This window comes from Seriola aureovittata, chromosome 2 (assembly GCF_021018895.1).
Source record: "Seriola aureovittata isolate HTS-2021-v1 ecotype China chromosome 2, ASM2101889v1, whole genome shotgun sequence".
In the NCBI taxonomy this organism is placed as follows: Eukaryota; Metazoa; Chordata; class Actinopteri; order Carangiformes; family Carangidae; genus Seriola; species Seriola aureovittata.
This window is the reverse complement of record NC_079365.1, coordinates 7,177,697-7,197,500: the sequence shown is the minus strand read 5'-3', so window position 1 is coordinate 7,197,500 and position 19,804 is coordinate 7,177,697. Positions and strand designations below refer to the sequence as shown.

The 19,804-nt window shown below is 38.8% G+C and overlaps 4 protein-coding genes across 4 annotated transcripts in view; all 4 read left to right on the top strand.

The window, feature by feature from the left end:
• The window catches only part of LOC130181376 (blue-sensitive opsin-like), a 1,886-nt gene extending 613 nt beyond the window's left edge, over window positions 1–1,273 (top strand). Inside the window, exons 2-5 of the mRNA XM_056395553.1 lie at window positions 1–77; window positions 169–334; window positions 424–663; window positions 988–1,273. The exon at window positions 1–77 is cut by the window's left edge and continues 92 nt beyond it. Coding sequence (XP_056251528.1) covers window positions 1–77; window positions 169–334; window positions 424–663; window positions 988–1,089 — 585 coding nt within the window. The 3' untranslated portion in view covers window positions 1,090–1,273. The remainder of the gene's footprint in view (window positions 78–168; window positions 335–423; window positions 664–987) is intronic.
• A 1,119-nt stretch (window positions 1,274–2,392) lies between these two features.
• On the top strand, window positions 2,393–4,554 carry LOC130181694 (blue-sensitive opsin-like). The gene is made up of 5 exons (XM_056396065.1): window positions 2,393–2,777; window positions 2,889–3,057; window positions 3,148–3,313; window positions 3,589–3,828; window positions 4,453–4,554. The coding sequence occupies exons 1-5, from the start codon at window positions 2,399–2,401 to the stop codon at window positions 4,552–4,554; spliced, it is 1,056 nt and encodes a 351-aa protein (XP_056252040.1). The 5' UTR covers window positions 2,393–2,398.
• A 3,189-nt stretch (window positions 4,555–7,743) lies between these two features.
• Window positions 7,744–10,749, top strand: LOC130181397 (blue-sensitive opsin). The gene is made up of 5 exons (XM_056395597.1): window positions 7,744–8,157; window positions 9,035–9,203; window positions 9,310–9,475; window positions 9,607–9,846; window positions 10,225–10,749. Exons 1-5 carry the CDS (start codon window positions 7,779–7,781, stop codon window positions 10,327–10,329), a joined length of 1,059 nt encoding a protein of 352 aa, XP_056251572.1. The 5' UTR covers window positions 7,744–7,778; the 3' UTR covers window positions 10,330–10,749.
• A 6,928-nt stretch (window positions 10,750–17,677) lies between these two features.
• LOC130180222 (red-sensitive opsin-like) lies at window positions 17,678–19,639 on the top strand. The gene is made up of 4 exons (XM_056393654.1): window positions 17,678–18,774; window positions 18,859–19,024; window positions 19,109–19,348; window positions 19,453–19,639. The coding sequence occupies exons 1-4, from the start codon at window positions 18,203–18,205 to the stop codon at window positions 19,549–19,551; spliced, it is 1,077 nt and encodes a 358-aa protein (XP_056249629.1). The 5' UTR covers window positions 17,678–18,202; the 3' UTR covers window positions 19,552–19,639.
• Window positions 19,640–19,804: the final 165 nt, after the last annotated feature.

The following is a 19,804-nucleotide window of genomic DNA, read 5'->3' as shown; positions in this document are numbered from 1 at the left end:
CATGCTATAGCCTGCTGCGTATTCACCTGGGTGATCGGATTAATTGCCTCAGGTCCTCCACTGGTCGGATGGAGCAGGTTAGTGTTTCACACACACTTACATTTACACTAATTTTACAGTAAAGCTGGGAGACAGGCTACACTCAGGACACTGTGATTTTCTCTCCAGGTATATCCCAGAGGGCCTGCAGTGCTCCTGTGGCCCAGACTGGTACACAACTAACAACAAATACAACAATGAGTCCTACGTGATGTTCCTTTTCTGCTTCTGCTTTGCTGTTCCCCTCTCCACCATTGTCTTCTGCTACGGTCAGCTGCTCATCACACTGAAAATGGTGAGGCAACATTTGAAGAACAGAAGAGAAAATGTTTTATTGTGACGGATGATTGTCATGAGAGTCAACTCTCTTCTCTCCATCAACAGGCAGCGAAGGCCCAGGCTGAGTCTGCCTCCACCCAGAAGGCAGAGAGGGAAGTGACCAGGATGGTGGTTGTCATGGTGATGGGCTTCCTGGTGTGCTGGCTGCCCTACGCCTCTTTTGCTCTGTGGGTTGTGAACAACCGTGGGCAACCGTTCGACCTGAGATTTGCGTCTATACCATCTGTCTTTTCCAAGGCCTCTGCAGTCTACAACCCAGTTATCTATGTCTTACTCAACAAACAGGTCAGTTGGATGTCCTATCATATTGAAAACACCTTACAGTTATGGGCAGGACAGCTTAGCAATAAACTAGGTTTTGGAAGCATGTAAGGTTCATGCTGTTCTCAGGGAGTAATGTTATAACAACACATATGAAGGCAATAAAAAGCAACAACTTAGACTATACAAAGATGATAAAAGAGGTCATGTGGCTGATTTGAAATAGGAGGCTAGCAACTTAAATACACACTGATAGTAGAAACAAGTTGATGTGGAATGGGCAGTAATTAAGCTTGTTTAGCAAAAGGAAGAGTTTTTAAAGGTGTGCTTTCCCCTGATGTCTTCCAGTTCCGTTCATGCATGATGAAGATGCTGGGAATGGGTGGAGGTGATGATGAAGAGTCGTCGACGCAGTCAGTGACCGAAGTCTCCAAAGTTGGGCCTGCTTAGACCGAACATCCACATTGTTTTCATTTCATCGTCAAAATACTGCTGCACAGGCGACCGATAATTTGTGTATTGTAAATATGTACGCATGATGGTGTTTTGTGCAATAATTTGCATAGATACCACACTTTATTTCTATAGGGAATGATTAACACTTTTTTTGCACAGCAAATATAAAAAGATTAAAAATAAAAAAAAACTGTTCAGATCAGAGTGTTCAGCAATACCACTTCAATATTGGTGTTTTATTTTATTATTTTGTTTTTAATTCTTATGCAACTCAAAGCTAAACATTTTATTTATTAATTTCACATTCACCTTCACCTTCTGGTCTCTGTAATATCTATAACCTGGCTCCTTTGAGACACTGATGATGATGTCCTTCTCTGCATTGCTTCTTTTAGAACAACAGAGTTACCACAAGCACCTTCTGCTATCACATGGCATTTCCAACGTCTTATGCACCTTTCATGTTCAGGGAAGGAGGCAAAAAGCCAAAAAGGTAACACAAAGCTTGAGTTAAACCGGTAGAGTGGATTACAAAGGGCTGCAGTGCAGGAGATTGTCAGTGTTAATGTTAATGGAAACCAGATTAGCAGGAAACAACCTGCTGTGCTCTTCTTTAAGAAAGTGGGATTAACCTGTTTAATAGGGGTCTAATGAGAAGAACAAATGGTCATGTATATCCACACTGGTGCACAGAGTACACCATTTTGTATATACATACGTGCTTGTGTGTGTGGCCCCTGATTCAGATGCCCGTATGTAACATTTCTGCTTTAACTAAATCTTGAAATTCTTAATGTGAGCCCAGTGTGGGTAACATTCAGCATTCATATTCATATTGTCTCTTATATTTATCATATCTCTTAAGCAGCAGGTAAATAGGTATCAAATTTAATTTCTAAACATTAACACACACTTCCTACGCATTGTCTGTATTTTCAAATAAGAGTAACTTTTATTATTAAGTTGCGTCATGCAGCACCTGACTTTCAATGTGACACAACTTTATGACCTCTTTGGCAGCACAGCCTGGACCTGAAACCACTAAATGACTTAAACTATTAATGCAAACCTAAATTAATCATTTAATTATATAAGTAATTAGGCTTTTAAATTGGATAAGTGGCATCCCAGGCCATTTATATAAGTCCATCCTCCACAAGAGACCGTTATCAGAAATGTTCGGGACATGGTCACTTTAGCAATCTTGTCTGCCTCTTAAAACTTTTATTTTTTACTTTTTTATATATGTGATTTACATTAGCAAAGATAACATTTTCATCAACAATCCTACAAAAAGAGCAAAATGAGGGTAAATCATGGTCACGAGCTGCCAGAGGACTTCTGGATACCCATCGCTCTGGATACCAACAACATCACATCACTCAGCCCTTTCCTGGTTCCCCAGGATCACCTGGGTGGCTCGGGTATCTTTTACAGCATGGCGGGATTTATGTTCTTTGTATTCGTGGTTGGCACTGCCATCAACACCCTCACCATCGCATGCACCATGAAATACAAAAAGCTTCGGTCCCACCTCAACTACATCCTGTTGAACTTGGCTGTGGCCAACCTTCTTGTGTCCTGTGTGGGCTCCTTCACCGCCTGCTGCTCCTTTGCATCCAGATATTTCATCTTTGGACCTCTAGCATGCAAAATTGAAGGTTTTATGGCAACACTTGGCGGTAAGAATGAACTTGAGGCATAGAAATAATATGATACTTGAATTTTAACAAGCTAAAAAATGAAAAAACAAAGTAAAAGTAAAAAAAATGCTTTACTGTGTATCGTTCCAGGTATGGTAAGCCTGTGGTCTCTGGCTGTGGTAGCTTTTGAAAGATGGCTGGTCATCTGCAAGCCACTTGGGAACTTTGTTTTTAAGCCCGACCATGCTATAGCCTGCTGCGTATTCACTTGGGTCTTTGGACTGATTGCCTCAGTTCCTCCACTGGTCGGATGGAGCAGGTAAGCAACAGGAACCAACTACCACTGAAATTCATCTCAGAACCAGGAAGTTGGGATGTATACTCAAAGCCCTCGTGATTTTCTCTCCAGGTATATCCCAGAGGGCCTGCAATGCTCCTGTGGCCCAGACTGGTACACAACTAACAACAAATACAACAATGAGACCTACGTTATGTTCCTTTTCTGCTTCTGCTTTGCTGTTCCATTTGCCACCATTGTTTTCTGCTACGGTCAGCTGCTCATCACACTGAAAATGGTGAGGCAAACAAAAAACACAAAAAACACCTGAAATCTATAAAACGTTTAAATGTAGTTACTTTGGTTTACTGGAAAAGGTTTTCAATGAGCAACCTTTTGCTGATGAAATTCTTTATGCTTTATTCAGATCCCCATTAGCTTTAGCTTTAGCTTAGCGGTTGCTAATCTTCCTGGTGTTCACACAAAATCAATCATACACAAACAGCATATAAACAAACAAACAAACCAGCATTGACAGACACTCTGACCCAACTCTCTTCTCTCCATCAACAGGCAGCGAAGGCCCAGGCTGAGTCTGCCTCCACCCAGAAGGCAGAGAGGGAAGTGACCAGGATGGTGGTTGTCATGGTGCTGGGCTTCCTGGTGTGCTGGATGCCTTACGCCTCTTTCGCTGTGTGGGTTGTGAACAACCGAGGGCAATCGTTCGACCTGAGACTCGCCACCATACCCTCCTGCTTCTCAAAGGCCTCTGCGGTCTATAACCCTGTTATCTACGTCCTCTTCAATAAACAGGTCCGTTAAAAGTCATGAATGAACACTGGATTTGTTGCAAGGACGCACGTGGGACAACGTTTGAGGGAACCTGAGATGGAATCCCATTAGCCTTTTAGGGCCTTAACCAAGCGGTCATAAATAGTCTCTGTGTATCACATATGTACTCTTCTTCCATCTTTTGTGCTGCGTCCTCTGTGTCTCAGTCTAAATGCGACATTTTATATGATATAATCATAGAGTGTCCTATTGTGTTGAGTAATTTGAGAATACCTCCATACATACATTGAAACATTTAACCATTCATGTACACCCTTTGCTGGGATGATGATGTTAATCAAAACCACTGCTTGTAGAAGAATGATGATGGCACTTTTTTTATTGGTAGAAAAATTAAATAATTCCACTGTTTTTTGCTGAGGTGTGAGTTGCTGTCTGCCAATGTCTCTTTTTTATACTACAACTGGCATTAATGCTTCTTCCTCTCAGTTATGTTCATGTATGGTGATGAAGATAGATGAGGAAGAATAAGGGGTTAGATTCTGGAGTTTTGCAAAGACCTTTCTTGGAGCGAGGATTGACTGATCCACAAAATCTGTGTAGATTTTAACAATTTAAGTAATTTGTCTTTTTTTTCCCTTTCAGTTCCGTTCATCCATGATGATGATGTTGGGGATGGGTGGAGGTGAAGAAGAGTCATCAACAACACAGTCAGTGACTGAAGTCTCCAAAGTTGGGCCTGCTTAAACCACGCATTTCTCTGCCACTGATGATTTGTGAATTGTAAATAACAATGAAGATATGTATGTTTTGTCATATGAAAAAATGTGTGAGTAAGGTTGTAATTCAAGTAAGAAATCATAAATAATCTGCAAAGTGAAAAATAAAAAAAAAACATGTTTATAGTGTCTGTGTATTGCTGATACTGGGAAAAGAACACATTCACTGGTTTGGACCTAATATTGTGTTGTAAGGCGCATATTAATTGCAAGACACAAGCGGCTCAGCTGTGTTGTAAATATAAGTCATTACTTACTGAAAAATTTAAAAAATGCATTGTTTTTGTTGTCAGGGGTGGACAGTATCAAAGTACATTTATTTGAGTATTTAAGGCTTTTACTCCACTACAAGTAAAAGACAAATACTGTACTTTTGACTCCACTACATTACTGTGATGTACTTGTTACTTTGAAGCAGGGCTTTTATCCAGCAAAATTTATTATATTTTATTTTGAAACTGTGGTAGACCGTAAGCTGTGTTCGTCACAGGAGAAAAACCAATCACAGCCAGCTCCTAAACTGTCAGACATGTTGTTCTTGCTGGATTTTTGAACATCTCAATATGAACCTGGCAGTGGCCTAATGACGGCTACATTCGATAAAGATGAGGAAGAATATTCTTCACCTGAGACCAAGGCCTTATCGTAAGTCCACGTTTGAAATTTTTAGAAATAAATAAAGATTCCTTTTGCTGTCTTTACCATGACCAAACTTCATCACTGCCTACAAAAATTTGCCATCCAACTTCAGAAAGCATGTCAAGGTATGCAGACAAACTTTTAACCCTCCTGTTATGTTCTTTTCTCAGGAACAGCAATGATGTTCCTGGGTCAATTTAACCCGGGGCATGTTTAATTATCCAGAAGTGTCAGAAACCAAAAAAATCCCAATAAACATTGTTTATAACTCATTATTAACTCCATTACTAACCATTTCAATCAATATTTAGTGTAATGGTGTTCTTTACTCTCACAGATCATGGTTCAATGAGGATAATTCACTCGTTTTTCATAAAAAAATGCATGTTAAAACTTTTTTTTAATGTACTTTGGAAAGACCTACATATAAAATACAAGAGTTTTACATGACATTAATTTTTTTTTAAATTTTATTTTAAATTTTAAATTTTTTTTATGGAGTGATGTTGATAAATTAACACGAGTCACTGTCATCCTAGTGGGCCCTGGCACTGTCTTTATTATGTTTTCTGCAGACAGTTTTGCCTGAAGTATATTTGGAGATGAAGACCACTGTATTTCACCATTTTTTGATGTGAATGTCTTGCTTGGAGGAATATGAATAGCAGTTTCCTCATTTGGTTCATAATCAGAATCATCAGACTCAGAAGTGACCTCAAGATGGTCTTCATCTTCAGACAAATCCTCCACTATTTCACTGTCATGATCAAAGATGAGTTCCAGAGCCTGCAGGGCTGTCACCTGTTTACTTCTGCTGCTCATTTTGTAAAGCTCTGACAGAGAGTATATCATATGTAACTGCAGAGTGTAATTTTGGTAGGACTCCCTTGCAGAGAATATTTATATGTTTTGCCCCTCCCTTGCTGAGTGTCCACTCAATGTGGGTGGAGTTTGCCCACGGGAACAGAAAAGGTTCCCGTCAAAAGTCATAACAACACCTGCATTCTCGCACTTTACAGATGAGGTCAAGAGAATAGGGAGAGGATGTGTGTGTGTGTGTGTGTGTGTGTGTGTGTGTGTGTGTGTGTGTGTGTGTGTGTGTGTGTGTGTGTGTGTGTGTTTGTGTGTGTGTGTGTGTGTGATTGGGGTGAAATATGTCTCACAGTTGCAAAGAAACAAATAGTATTTGACACTTTTGACCCCTTCTAGCCTCCACTTTGACTGCCGGGTCAAATTGACCCGAACAGTATCTATGTAATATAAACATGCGGGGGGGGTTGGGGGGTTGCAAATATTCGAAATGAACCATTTTAATTTTATATGTTGATTACACTTATTAAGCCAAGCAGAAGAAGTTTCATACCCAAAAAATACTTTTAACTAATTTTTTTTTACATTTTTTAACTTTAAAACAGGTCAATTTGACCCGCAACATAACAGGAGGGTTAAACAGACAGCTTGTAGCAGCTGGCCGTCCTTTTGTCAATTCACTTGTGTTTATATGTCCATTTCTACAGTCTTGGTATCATATTTTACAAGCTTTTTTTCTACAGGTTCTACAGTAAGCCAGTGGATTCAGTAGGTGGTTTCAGAGTCATTAGGTTCTGTAAATGTGGAAAAATACAACAATGCCTTTACATAAAAAATGTAGGCTACTTATGAATACTTAAGTATTTTTTCAAATCAAGTACTCCAGTACTTTAACTCAAGTAAAAATCTGACTGAACAGCTTTCACTTGTATTGGAGTCGTATTTGACTGAGAGTATCTATACTTTGACTCAAGTAACAGAGTTGTGTAGTTATAAACTCTTAGAGAATGAAGTCTAGTGTAATTGTAATAAATGAAAGTAAGGGAAAATCCAAATGAACAAATTATTTAGAGAGTGTTACATGAAACAGCTTTTCAAGTTCCATAAAAAGTGTTTCTTTATCACATTATTTGGGTTGTGATTTAAATTGTCAAGTTCACAAATCTCCTCTGATAAATCAGGATAACTCTCAAGAAACAGTGAAACTGCTTCTTTGAAAATATTCATACTGGGCCAAGCGACATAGCACAAGGCCTGAGCTAAAGGAGTACAACTTGGATTACTGAAGGCCAAAGGCATGCCACTGACCTCCTGAACGTCAGTCGTGATCAGATTATATGATTCACAAACACAGGGCTCTTCCACTGGGATGTAATGAGATGATCCCTGCCAGCTCCTGCGTTGAGATACTTACCTGTGTATTAGCTCAAAGGTGTTGTTATGGGAGTTGGTGATGTGTGTGCATGTACAAGTATTGTCCGTGTGTGTATGTCGACTGTGAACCAAAGCTTTAAATCCCTTCTTTGAGCCAGTTAAGTTCATCCTGAGTATTATTTAAAGTTCCTATAAATGCAGCTTTAACTCCGCATCAGAGAGAGACAAACCTCCACAAGAGACACTAATAGTATCAAACCTCTCATTAGCATTTAAATTATAAGAGAACCATTTGTAGCCTTTGAACAATCTTTTTCGAACAGTGCTTGATTTTTTAAATTTTTTTATTTGACACACAACCAGAGCAAAATGAGGGGAAATCGTGCAGTGGAGTTACCAGACGACTTCTGGATCCCCATCCCTCTGGACACCAACAACATCACGTCCCTTAGCCCGTTCCTGGTTCCCCAGGATCACCTAGGAAGCCCAGGAATCTTTTATGCCATGTCAGCTTTTATGTTTTTCCTGTTTGTGACTGGTACGGCCATCAATACTGTCACTATTGCATGTACTGCTCAATATAAGAAGCTCCGGTCTCATCTGAACTACATCCTGGTGAACTTGGCTGTGGCAAACCTCCTCGTCGCCTCTGTGGGCTCCTTTACCTGCTTCTACTGCTTTGCTTTCCGATACATGATTCTTGGGCCACTCGGGTGCAAGATTGAAGGATTTACAGCAACTCTTGGTGGTAAGCAGGATAAGGTCTTGGATAAATGCTATTATAGAGGCAGTGAGTTCCCCACTTCACATTACCATAAAGGCAAAGAGTTTTATATGTGTGAGATACATGCTCATGCTGATTACTTGTAAATCACAATTACAATAAAACTGCAAGTTAGTCTTTTGCTCACAACATTTTCTTTCCTCCAATAAAACAGTTTAATAATAACAACGTTAAACTGTCTCTTCTTGACAGAAATATCTATTAAGGCCTGTTGATTAAGTCAATATCATGGTTTTTAAGATAACAGTTATTTATATCAAAGGTAAAAGAAAACAGTTCCTCGCGGACTAGATTTCAGTTTGCAAAAATCATATTAGCCACAATTCCACATCTTTGCATTAGTTGTATTTTGCCTGATTTATAGAGTTCAGAGTGTCGCCTACACTGGCTGCCCTTTGCTCAATTTCTTTTAGTTTTTCATGACGCTGAATGTAATCTCAGAGATCAGACCCAGGTAGAAGAGTGGAGACTGTTCCTTCTTTTAGGAACTAAAAGGCTGATGGCCATTCCACATCACAGCCTGGATTGTTATGGTTTCACCTGAAGGAGAGCACACCATAAGTTAGAAAACATCCTCTTGAGAATTATTATTATTATTATTTAACTTTTGGTGTAATATCTTCTGGTTATGTGTGATCTGGGCTACATATCACAAAAACAAAGGCATAATGGATCACAGACAACCCAGAACTAGAACTATCCATGTATTTAAACTAGTGCTGATATTTAAAACCCTGCTTTATCATATTCTAAACTATATTACAAATAAGAGATATTATGAGTTGCAGCTCAGTGAGGGAAGTGCAATCTGTATCATTTGCTCTTTCCTGTCTTGTTCCAGGTATGGTGAGCCTCTGGTCTCTCGCTGTGGTAGCTTTTGAAAGATGGCTGGTTGTCTGCAAGCCACTTGGAAACTTTGCCTTTAAACCTCAACATGCCATAGCTTGTTGTGCAATGACTTGGGTTTTTGCTTCGATGGCTGCAATTCCTCCTCTGGTTGGATGGAGTAGGTCAGTATCCGAAGACTGAACTCACATCAGTTTTATTCATTTTTTCTTTCACTTATTGTCCTACAGTACAAACATGGACAGAGTGGTCCATTGTCTTTCTCTCCAGGTATATCCCAGAGGGCATGCAGTGCTCCTGTGGACCAGACTGGTACACAACTAACAACAAGTTCAACAACGAGTCCTATGTGATGTTCCTCTTCTGCTTCTGCTTTGCGGTCCCTTTCTTCACCATCGTTTTCTGCTACTCACAGCTGCTTCTCATGCTGAAATCGGTAGGGTACATGTCTCAGGTTGTCTATTGCTGTCTGTGGGGTTTAGGTAGATCGCAAGTAAAAGAAAGATTTGAGTATGCATGAGGTGTTCCTAAGACCTACCACTGGATTCTGTACTTCTCCATCAACAGGCAGCGAAGGCCCAGGCTGAGTCTGCCTCCACCCAGAAGGCAGAGAGGGAAGTGACCAGGATGGTGGTTGTCATGGTGCTGGGCTTCCTGGTGTGCTGGATGCCTTACGCCTCCTTCGCTCTGTGGGTTGTGAACAACCGTGGGCAACCGTTCGACCTGAGACTCGCCACCATACCCTCCTGCCTCTCTAAAGCCTCCACAGTCTACAACCCAGTTATTTACATCCTCCTCAACAAACAGGTGGGTTCACCGTCACATATTCACTTCGATTTAAAAGCCACTTGGGGGCAGTAGGTTAGCTTTGAGTTCACCCAAGTGAACTGAATTTAAACAGTGACAAATAAAAAGGAGCTGACAAGGCTAATGGCGCCCTCTAATGGTGACTTTCAAAACATCTCCATCTTCAGAGAGGAAACCTACCTGCTATACAATGAAAATCCTCAGATTTTTATTTCTGATTGACTTGACTGATTTTAATTAGTCATAGCTAAGTCATCACATAGTATTCCAGTATGTATCCTCAAAGAGAGTCACCTTCAAAGGCCGTTCTGCAATCAAATGACATACAGTAAAGGAAAGATGTTGTCCCCTCAGTAACGTGACCAATTTGTTTTTCAGTTCCGCTCATGTATAAGGAAGATGCTGGGGATGAGTGGAGGCGATGATGAGGACTCATCAACAAATCAGTCAGTAACTGAAGTCTCTAAAGTCGGTCCTGCTTAGAGTCTTCACTGTTACATACTGTAAATAGCACTGCATGTACAAATGCCACGACAAATAGAATTGTATTGTTATTACAGATAAAGAGTTATATGCAAATGAAAATGTCAAAAAAAAAACCAAACAACAAACAAACAAACAGAAAGCATTTGAATAATTGATGCCAGTGATGAGGTGATTATTTTGTTTCTTGAATCACTGGAGATGTAAATGACTAAAATGTATGACCTTTGACTCTTGTATTCTGTACTAAATTCTAAAAGAATTTAGAAATTAAGACGAAATTAAGTTTCAGGTCACTGGAAACCCATAGTAGGTATTACTCAATGAAGGAAATGTTTGTAATAATCTTTGTAAATGAATTTTCAGAATGTGTACTGCATTTGTTGTGTTGGATTTCACATGACTATGCAAACACTACAATCTAACAGAGAATTAATAAACCGCTGACAAACAGTTTTATAGCTATTATCTCTGCTTGAGAAATGATTGAAAAGTGGGGAAACATTGGTAATGTAAGTTATTTTCTAATTGAAGCACTTTTAGCACAGTAGCACAATGTAACTCAGCCAATGTCAGTGACTGGAGACAAACATACCAGTTCTATACATGATTTTTGAATAGCACTTACTTAAAGAAAATGATGCTGTACACTTTGACAAAAACACACAAACCAAATCCACATTTCTGCTTTATTTAAATCCTCTGGATTTGTTATGATGCTCAGCTGAATCTCAAAATGCAAACCTCACTTCTAAGTCACTGTGGATATTTTGAAATCCTGCCTCAAAACATCAGCAGTGAGCTGGAAAGACAGTTTGCAGTGAAATATTTTTTGAGGAAGAATTCAAGCACATGAGACAAAGATAAAAAATAAAAATATACCACCATCTCAGAATGTAAGTATACAACAATTATCTGAGTGTACAACATAACTGTACATTTGATATGCAGCCATAGAAACGTTAAGTTCTTAAAAGACTGCTATGACCTGTTTTTATGAGGCTAAGAGATGAAACACATGGTTGGCTGCACTGCACCATGCATACACTCACACATACAGTATATGTTAATGAAGGAAAAACCCACCACGAGAATGTGCATCAACTCCGTCCTTCTTCATCTGAACTTCTGTTGTCCATCTGCCAGAGATGCCATCACACCAGCAGATCCCTAGTTCTTTCAAATCTGAAGTAAATGCACAATTTTCTGCTGAATCATTAATCAGTTTAGATGTGTGCAGAAGACCAGACGTCAGTGGTGTAAAAGATGTAGACAGGTTCAGCAGTCAGCCTACAGATGGCACCACAGCAGAGTTGCCGTGTGTATATTACTGCAATTGTACAAATTATTGATCAGATCCAAATGCTGGCAGTCAAGGGTTGTAGGTTTTTGGACTACAATCAGTGTCTTGATTGTTTTCATTTATATATTTTACAATTTTGACATAAGGTAGTCTGTCTAATGGAAACACACAAATGGACAGTGACAGGTATTTATGCTGATCACAGTGTTGCTGGCACTTAACTAGTTTACTCACCGAGCAGAGGCTCAAAGGCTTTACCTTACAGAGTTTACAGGATAACTTAGCAGGCAAAGAAACACACACACACACACACACACACACACACAATCATCTCTGCACACAGTTCAATCACTAATAATTTCCAGTTAGGGTCCAAATTTATATATTACAGAGTGCTACAGAAATTAAATATTTTATTATGATGAGTGTACATGCCTGTATGCACTTCCTCAAATGCTTTAACACCATAAGATAAAGAGGGTTAGCTGAATAGGATTATTCATTTATCTCAGTCTTGGCACTTACACAAGTCCCTGTGTTGGCACAGATGAAAAGTTAATGTGAAACATCTGTACAGTGAGAGAAAAAGGCATGATGTGGGATTTTCTTTAGACAGCATTAGTCTGACTAAATGTGGTCATATTAGCTTTATAGGTATATCAAAGATAAGCTATTTATTTATATTTCCTGTATAGATGATGCCATGGTGTTCATCGTGAAGGCATGCAGCCACAAGTAAGATTCATACAATGAATCTGAACATACACAAAAACTGAATATTAAATATGTGGTTACATGCTGTCTGCCTGTCATGCTACTGAGAGGAGATGGAAATTAATCAGTCAATACTTGGAAATACCATTATCACAACTGCCTCTGGGTGTCTGGCCACCATAGGAGAGCTGTGTTGCAGAGGAACGTTCATCCTTCAACGATACACAAATCTGACAAAAGGATTAATACCTGATGTGAAGTGAACACAAGCCTGTATTAGTAGCAAAATTGTGCTCAGCTCACTTCACACCAATGTAATTATCCACCATGGTCCTTAACTGTCACTACCCATGTAGACCACCTGCTATTCAGAGCACGAGTGTATAAACCAGACTTTCACCCCCACGGCGATTCCTGTTGGTAGTCGGGAGCAAATCTGAGTTCTGCTAGTTGTGAACTTTTACCAAACACGAATAGTTCAGAACAAGCGGAATTCCAGACCTACCTCCGAATCATCACAGCACCAAATGGAAATCACAAAAACAAAAAAGAATGACTACTATCAACTCCACCTCTTGGATCATATGTAAATTTACATTAAGATACTGAAAGCAAAACACTCTACTTTAAGATACTGATGTTATATATCAGATATATTCGACTGTAATGAACATTCAGTGAAGTTGCTATTATGAACATAGATACATTTGGAAATAGTGTAAAATAGAGGAAAAGTTTACAGATTTCTTCAGTTTCAGGCTCCATCCTCTTCTTGATGTACAGTCCTCGTCCCTCATGGAGATGTTATCAAACCCGCAAGCCAGCTACCTGCACATGAAGTGGACTTAGATTAAAATAAACCACGATAATAGCTTTGGTTAAACTCTGCTTTCTCCTGAAGTGAACTGTTGTTCCGGAGAGATTAAAGTGTTACGGAGTGAGCATGCCAGAAGTAATTACTCTTATTTAATCTGTTTTGTGGCAGAACCTGAGTTGTCCGTATAATCTGCTTTGGTCTGCTGGGACATGAGAAATCTTCACCTGCATGTCACTAGTTCAACCAGGTGCTAATCAGAGGTTGAGCTCCAGGAAGAGAGAAACTGCAACAACATCTGCTAACTTACAAGGCCTTAAACAAGATAAAACTACTGATCAGCTTTATTCGTACTATGGTAGCTACAGATGCTCTTAACCAGGCAATGCAGGGCAGACCTGTTTTGAACAACCTTAAAATGAAAGATAAAAGCTCCACAGCCAAGTGTCTTCTGAAATGCTTCTCTCTGCAGTGGTATGCAAATGCATAATTTCTTTCAAAATAAGATATTTGAAAACTTGACAACTAATACAAAACAATCTTTGCATGAGAATAATGACATATCCTTGGCTAATTGTCTATACAGTTTACACTGTATAAGAGACTTTAAATAGCACACTATGGATGTGTAGACTGAAGAAAACCCACATACATGCTCAGTAGAATTGCCTGACAACCTAAAAAAAAAATTCCCTCCTTTCCACTTGACCATATGATACTCAAATTCTGAGGTAATTTAATTCTTTTTCTTTTTTTTCTTTTTTTTTGCCATTTGCCTTTATTCCAAAAGTCTGTCTGGAATTGAACTGGGGTGTTAGTTTACACCAGTTAGTGATATTTTGGAGCAATTACCTAATACCTTTGTGCTCTTTGATCAATAATCTGTGTACATTCAGCCATGTTGTTCTCCCCCATTGAAATGCCCTTTAGAACAAATGGTAAATAATAAATAAGAAAGGCAATAAATAAAAGTATATTTTAAATAGATAACTAAATGTCAGACAATCTTTTGTTCTTTTTCACATCAGATATTTGACCTGTCACTGTACAGAAAGAACAGATGTTCTTAATGTTCCTAACATTAAAGACGACTCTATTCTATTCGGTGTCTATGACAAATACAGCATGTCCTAGCTATAAGGTAACTAGCAGACATTTATTAAATAATACACCTTGCCAGCCTGCACAGGCTAGAAAACCTCTTCTAGTGGTAGCCTTAGGGGTAATAAATTAGCTTGAAAACTACTGTACTTGCAGTCTTTGAATGAGGTAAACTGACAAGGCTAGTTTAAATAAAGATTTATGGAAAAATGACAAAACAAGTTTAAGTTCACAATTTCAAATTGCACTTTAAGCAGGTAAATGGAAACGCACCTACTACGCGGCTCATTACTGTACTGTACTGTAATTACTGTAATTCCATAACTGTCAGCTTGACGTGTGGTTACATAGGGCATGGTATTTGATTACATGGGTGCAAATAAATTCATTATATGGCCAGAAAAGGTCAAAATATTAAATATACCAAATGATTTTGCACAACCTCGAATCTTGAGGACAGTACATTATACTTAGCATGCTAGGCAGCTCTCGCACCTTCAACAAAGTCAAACCCATTTTTCTTATATGTATACTGAGAGGGCTGTGGCCTTCAAAAGCAAATAGCTTTTACCAAGTTAACATCTAACTGAAGGGACACCTCCGTCCTACTGGTTTTGTTTAGTGTATTTAGTTCAGCTGCTGAAAACACCCGCTCAAGTGGGACAACCTAGGATTAACAAATGCTGTTGTGTTAACATCACCAGCCTAGAATATATACACTGGGTTTACAGTCAAAAAAGAGCCTTCATTTTGAAGTTGAAGTACTGTTCGTGCCCAATACTAACTCCAGCCTGCGTGGATAAGCAGCTATTATCTGGATTTGTTGAAACTGGTAGTTTTTTCACAGTATTACTTTGTGTTGAAGGAGCCACTGACACGTACCAGCTAGCTACTCAGTCAGAGGAGGTAGCGAGCTCTCAAGGCTGCCACAGTGAGCACAGTAAGGCACGAGGACTGTGGAGCAGGAAACTGTAACAGTTAAACTTCTGACCCATTTGGCAGAGCACCAGTCCATCCTGACACATTTGGATTTAAAACTACTAAGATAGTTTACAAGTAGAGATCTTCAACATTAGATGATGGTAAGAGAGTAACAAGATCAAAATGAATTTACCCATTTTCAAGATTGTGATACACTGGATTGACACAGTTTAAAAAACCATACACAACACATGGTTGTTAAAAACAGGTTAAAATGTGGATGTCAATACCTCATAAGGCTTCAGTTCTGAATCTGTTCAATTGTGTACCAGAAGACTATCCAAATATATGCAGATGATACTGTGATCTACACATTTTCTTTATTTAATCAGGAATGTTCCACTGAGATTAATGAATCTCTTTTTCAAGTGTGACCTGGTCAAGACAGACAGCAGCACAAATAAATCGATTTCAGTTGGAAACAATAATCAACAAATAATCAACTGTTCATCAGCTGTTAATGTTGTAGCAATAGTAAAACTTACAAATAGCTCCTAAGTTATTGTGTCTGAAGTCACTATATTAAACCAGTCCACAATCTTTCACTAACCTTAACCAAGTGCCGTGTCTAAGCATAACCATAAATAAGTGTAGCAATGCTGTAGTCACTAAAGCCAATACTTTCCTGTCACAAAAAAATGGAAAAGTTGAGATTACATTTTGTGTCACGAGAAAATGGAAAATTCCTACACAATTTTTACACAGATCAATATACTACATTTTGTTTTCTATTCCACAAACTATCATGAGACAATGCCTAAAAGGCAGGCGGAGCAAATTAAGAGGTTAAGTAGCGAGTATGCCAAAGGTCACTAAATGCCCTAATCACTGGCTGTTCTTACCCACTAAAGACACTATCCTGTTGGAAATACCCAGAGCTGAAGAGCTTTGGACAGACACAGAAGTCATTCAGCGTAACTTTGTCAAAAATCTGCGCACAGCATAATCCACGGCTAAAAAATATCCAGAACACTTTTATTGAATGGTCAGATATTCACAATAACATCTCGAACAGTAAAAATACTTCTAACTTGATAGCCTAATTAAACTTTGACAATTATGTTTTTCCCATAGTAATACGATTCAGACAACACTTCATGGGCTCCACTCCAGCATCTAACATCCATCTCACTTAAAATATCCTTTTTTTGTTTGTTTTGGGAGGTTAGTTTGTTTTAACAATAGCAACACTATCACACTGACCCAATTTCTGATTATTCTATTGGTATTTTGTTACTGTTATTTGAGCCAATGCTCTAAGTTAAAGACACTCATTTACTCAATGACACAAGACAAAGAACCTGTGCATGTCTATCAGGCTGTTTTTTTGTGTTTTTCTTTTGAGTCTTTCCTCATAAATCAGGATGTCTTATCCCCTCCACTTTGCCCTTGACATAAGGACTATGACGTGGGTAGGAGTTTTGAAAAATCCTATGTTCTGAAGTGAACTCTCTTTCCGGAGGGATTAAAGGTGTCTTACTTCCCTCACATGTCAGCAACTCCAACTGTTACTATAGTTCCATGAATCTCCGCTTCTCCACTTAAGCTGCTTTAAGACTTGATTGTCTTCTCATGCCCACCAGGCTCCACATGTAGACCTATCAAGATCCATCATACACAATATGAAATTACGTTTCTTTCTCAATTCTCCAGTGTTTGTCTTAATTTCTCAAATTAACTTAATTAATTACTATGCAATATATACATTTCATGATATTAGTGTCCTGATGTAGAATTATTCCTCTGCATCTAAAAGTATAAGAAAATAAACATTTGCTTTAAAGCTTTAATGATCATTTTATTACTTTTTCAATCCAACATTTCTATTGCTATAAGTAATACACGATATTGGCTAGTGCTGGAAAATGATGGCTCAAAATGTACATATGTGTCAGTCAAAGCTCTGGCAACCAATCTCTGTTTTAACTGAGTTGATGTAAATCCGCTTCCAAACAAGATTATTCTGGCATTTTGTGTCTTAACCTAATTAGCTGATAGTTTTAATTACTGTTCAAAATAAGTTTTTCACTTTGTCGCTGAGTAGCACGGCCAAATGTCACACCGAGGCTGTAATTTGCTTGTGATCTAATCCTATCAGAGGTCTCTGAAGCACAAGTATAAAAGCTAAAGTCAGATGTGTTGCACCAGTCACCCAAAGAAAGGCCGGCTGCTGAGGGCCTCCTTCTAAAATCAGAATGGCAGAAGAGTGGGGAAAACAGGTTTTTGCTGCCAGGCGGTACAATGAAGATACAACAAGGGGATCTGCCTTTGCTTACACAAACAGCAACAACACCAGAGGTACGGTATTACGATTTTATTTTCTGAATAAGTTGATAGGAATGTGAATGATCTTAGTACCTACAACCAGGAATGTGATATATAATAATAATAATAATGAGTATAGTAGAACCCACCAGATAAAAAGCTGAGCGTCTTTTGCCAATTGGTCTTTGTTATGCTTTGTTATGCTACTGTATATTTTCGCAAAAACACTGATGGTTCCAGGTTATTTGAAAAGGGTTGATAATACTGCCAGTTCCACTGAGAATCAACAACAAACATAAGAGAGATTTTTTTAAAATTAGAACAGGATTCAACTGATTCAACAGTGATGATTTACCAGTGCATGTTGCTGACTTTCGAGGCAGTTCATTGACAGTATCAGACATTAATCTCATAAAGCTGTGCTGTATTTTATGCTGTACACAAAAAGACAAAAATCTGTTTCCAAGGTGTGAAACATGACAGTGTGAAGGTATGCAGTTCTTTTTAATTTCCTCTCACATATTTTTTTTGCACAGCACCATTCAAAAATTTGACTTTTGTGTCATTTTTATTACAAGACAGATAACGACCTTTGCATAAAGTATATTTAACATTAAGTATATAAATACATAGTGGCTGGAAAAAGGACAATGTGTACTTGTGAGATCACATCAGATTCTAAATTGTGAGATTTTATGAGATTCCATTTTTTTTCCCCAGATCCATTTGAGGGTCCCAATTACCACATTGCTCCTCGATGGGTTTACAACATTTCAACACTCTGGATGATTTTTGTGGTCATCGCATCAGTCTTCACCAACGGTCTTGTCTTGGTGGCCACAGCAAAGTTCAAGAAACTCCGTCACCCACTGAACTGGATCTTGGTCAATCTTGCAGTTGCTGATCTTGGAGAGACAGTTTTAGCCAGCACCATCAGTGTATGCAACCAGTTTTTTGGTTACTTCATTCTGGGACACCCAATGTGCGTCTTTGAGGGTTACACCGTCTCAGTTTGTGGTAAGTGGTCACAATTTTTTTTCTCTTTGATGGAAAAGTGTTTGGAGATCCCTTTTCTGAGTGTCCTACTTCTTTACACAGGAATCGCTGCTCTCTGGTCCCTGACTATCATCTCCTGGGAGAGATGGGTAGTTGTGTGCAAACCCTTTGGAAACGTCAAGTTTGATGAGAAATGGGCCACAGGTGGAATTCTCTTCTCCTGGATCTGGTCAGCAGCGTGGTGTGCTCCCCCCATCTTTGGCTGGAGCAGGTAGCCAGTTTTTATTTATTTATTTAAAAAAATGAATGTTGAATTTATAGTGGAAACATAAACTAAACATTTTTCTTGGATCAGGTACTGGCCTCATGGACTGAAGACTTCATGTGGACCTGATGTATTCAGTGGAAGTGAAGACCCTGGAGTCCAGTCCTACATGATTGTTCTAATGATCACATGTTGTATTATTCCCCTGGGTATTATCATCTTGTGCTACCTTGCCGTCTGGTGGGCTATCCATACTGTAAGTCACCTGCAGTTTGACATGTCAGCTGAAGCAGATCACAGTCTGGCCGACTCTCACATTGCAATGATTTGTTGATCACAGGTAGCCATGCAGCAGAAGGAATCAGAGTCAACCCAGAAAGCTGAGAAAGAAGTATCCAGAATGGTGGTTGTCATGATCCTGGCATATATTGTGTGCTGGGGACCTTACACCACTTTTGCCTGTTTTGCCGCGGCCAACCCTGGATACGCCTTTCATCCTCTGGCTGCTGCTATGCCTGCATACTTTGCCAAGAGCGCCACCATCTATAACCCAATCATCTATGTCTTCATGAACCGACAGGTGGGCACAACAGTCACAATGCCACACTGAACAACTTTCTATGACTAAATCAAATGTGGTCAGTTTAAATTTTTAACACACTTTTTTTATTCTCTCCCTATCAGTTCCGCACATGCATCATGCAGCTCTTTGGCAAACAAGTGGATGATGGTTCTGAAGTATCCACATCAAAGACAGAGGTCTCCTCTGTGGCTCCTGCATAAACCTGTATATTCTGTATTTTGAGAAGTGTTGTTAATTGTACAGTAAATATTTATTGTTTCATTTATTTTTTTCTTTTTTTTTTAGTAAAGATAGCTTTATTGCAAATGGAAAAACAAAAAATATATACATAAAACAAATGAATGAATGGATATGACTGTTTTTTTTCAGTTAAACATAAAAATATCGAGTATTGAAAGCTTCCATTTGGTTTTTGTTACAAGCTTGAACATTTTCCTCATCACTAGTGTTAAT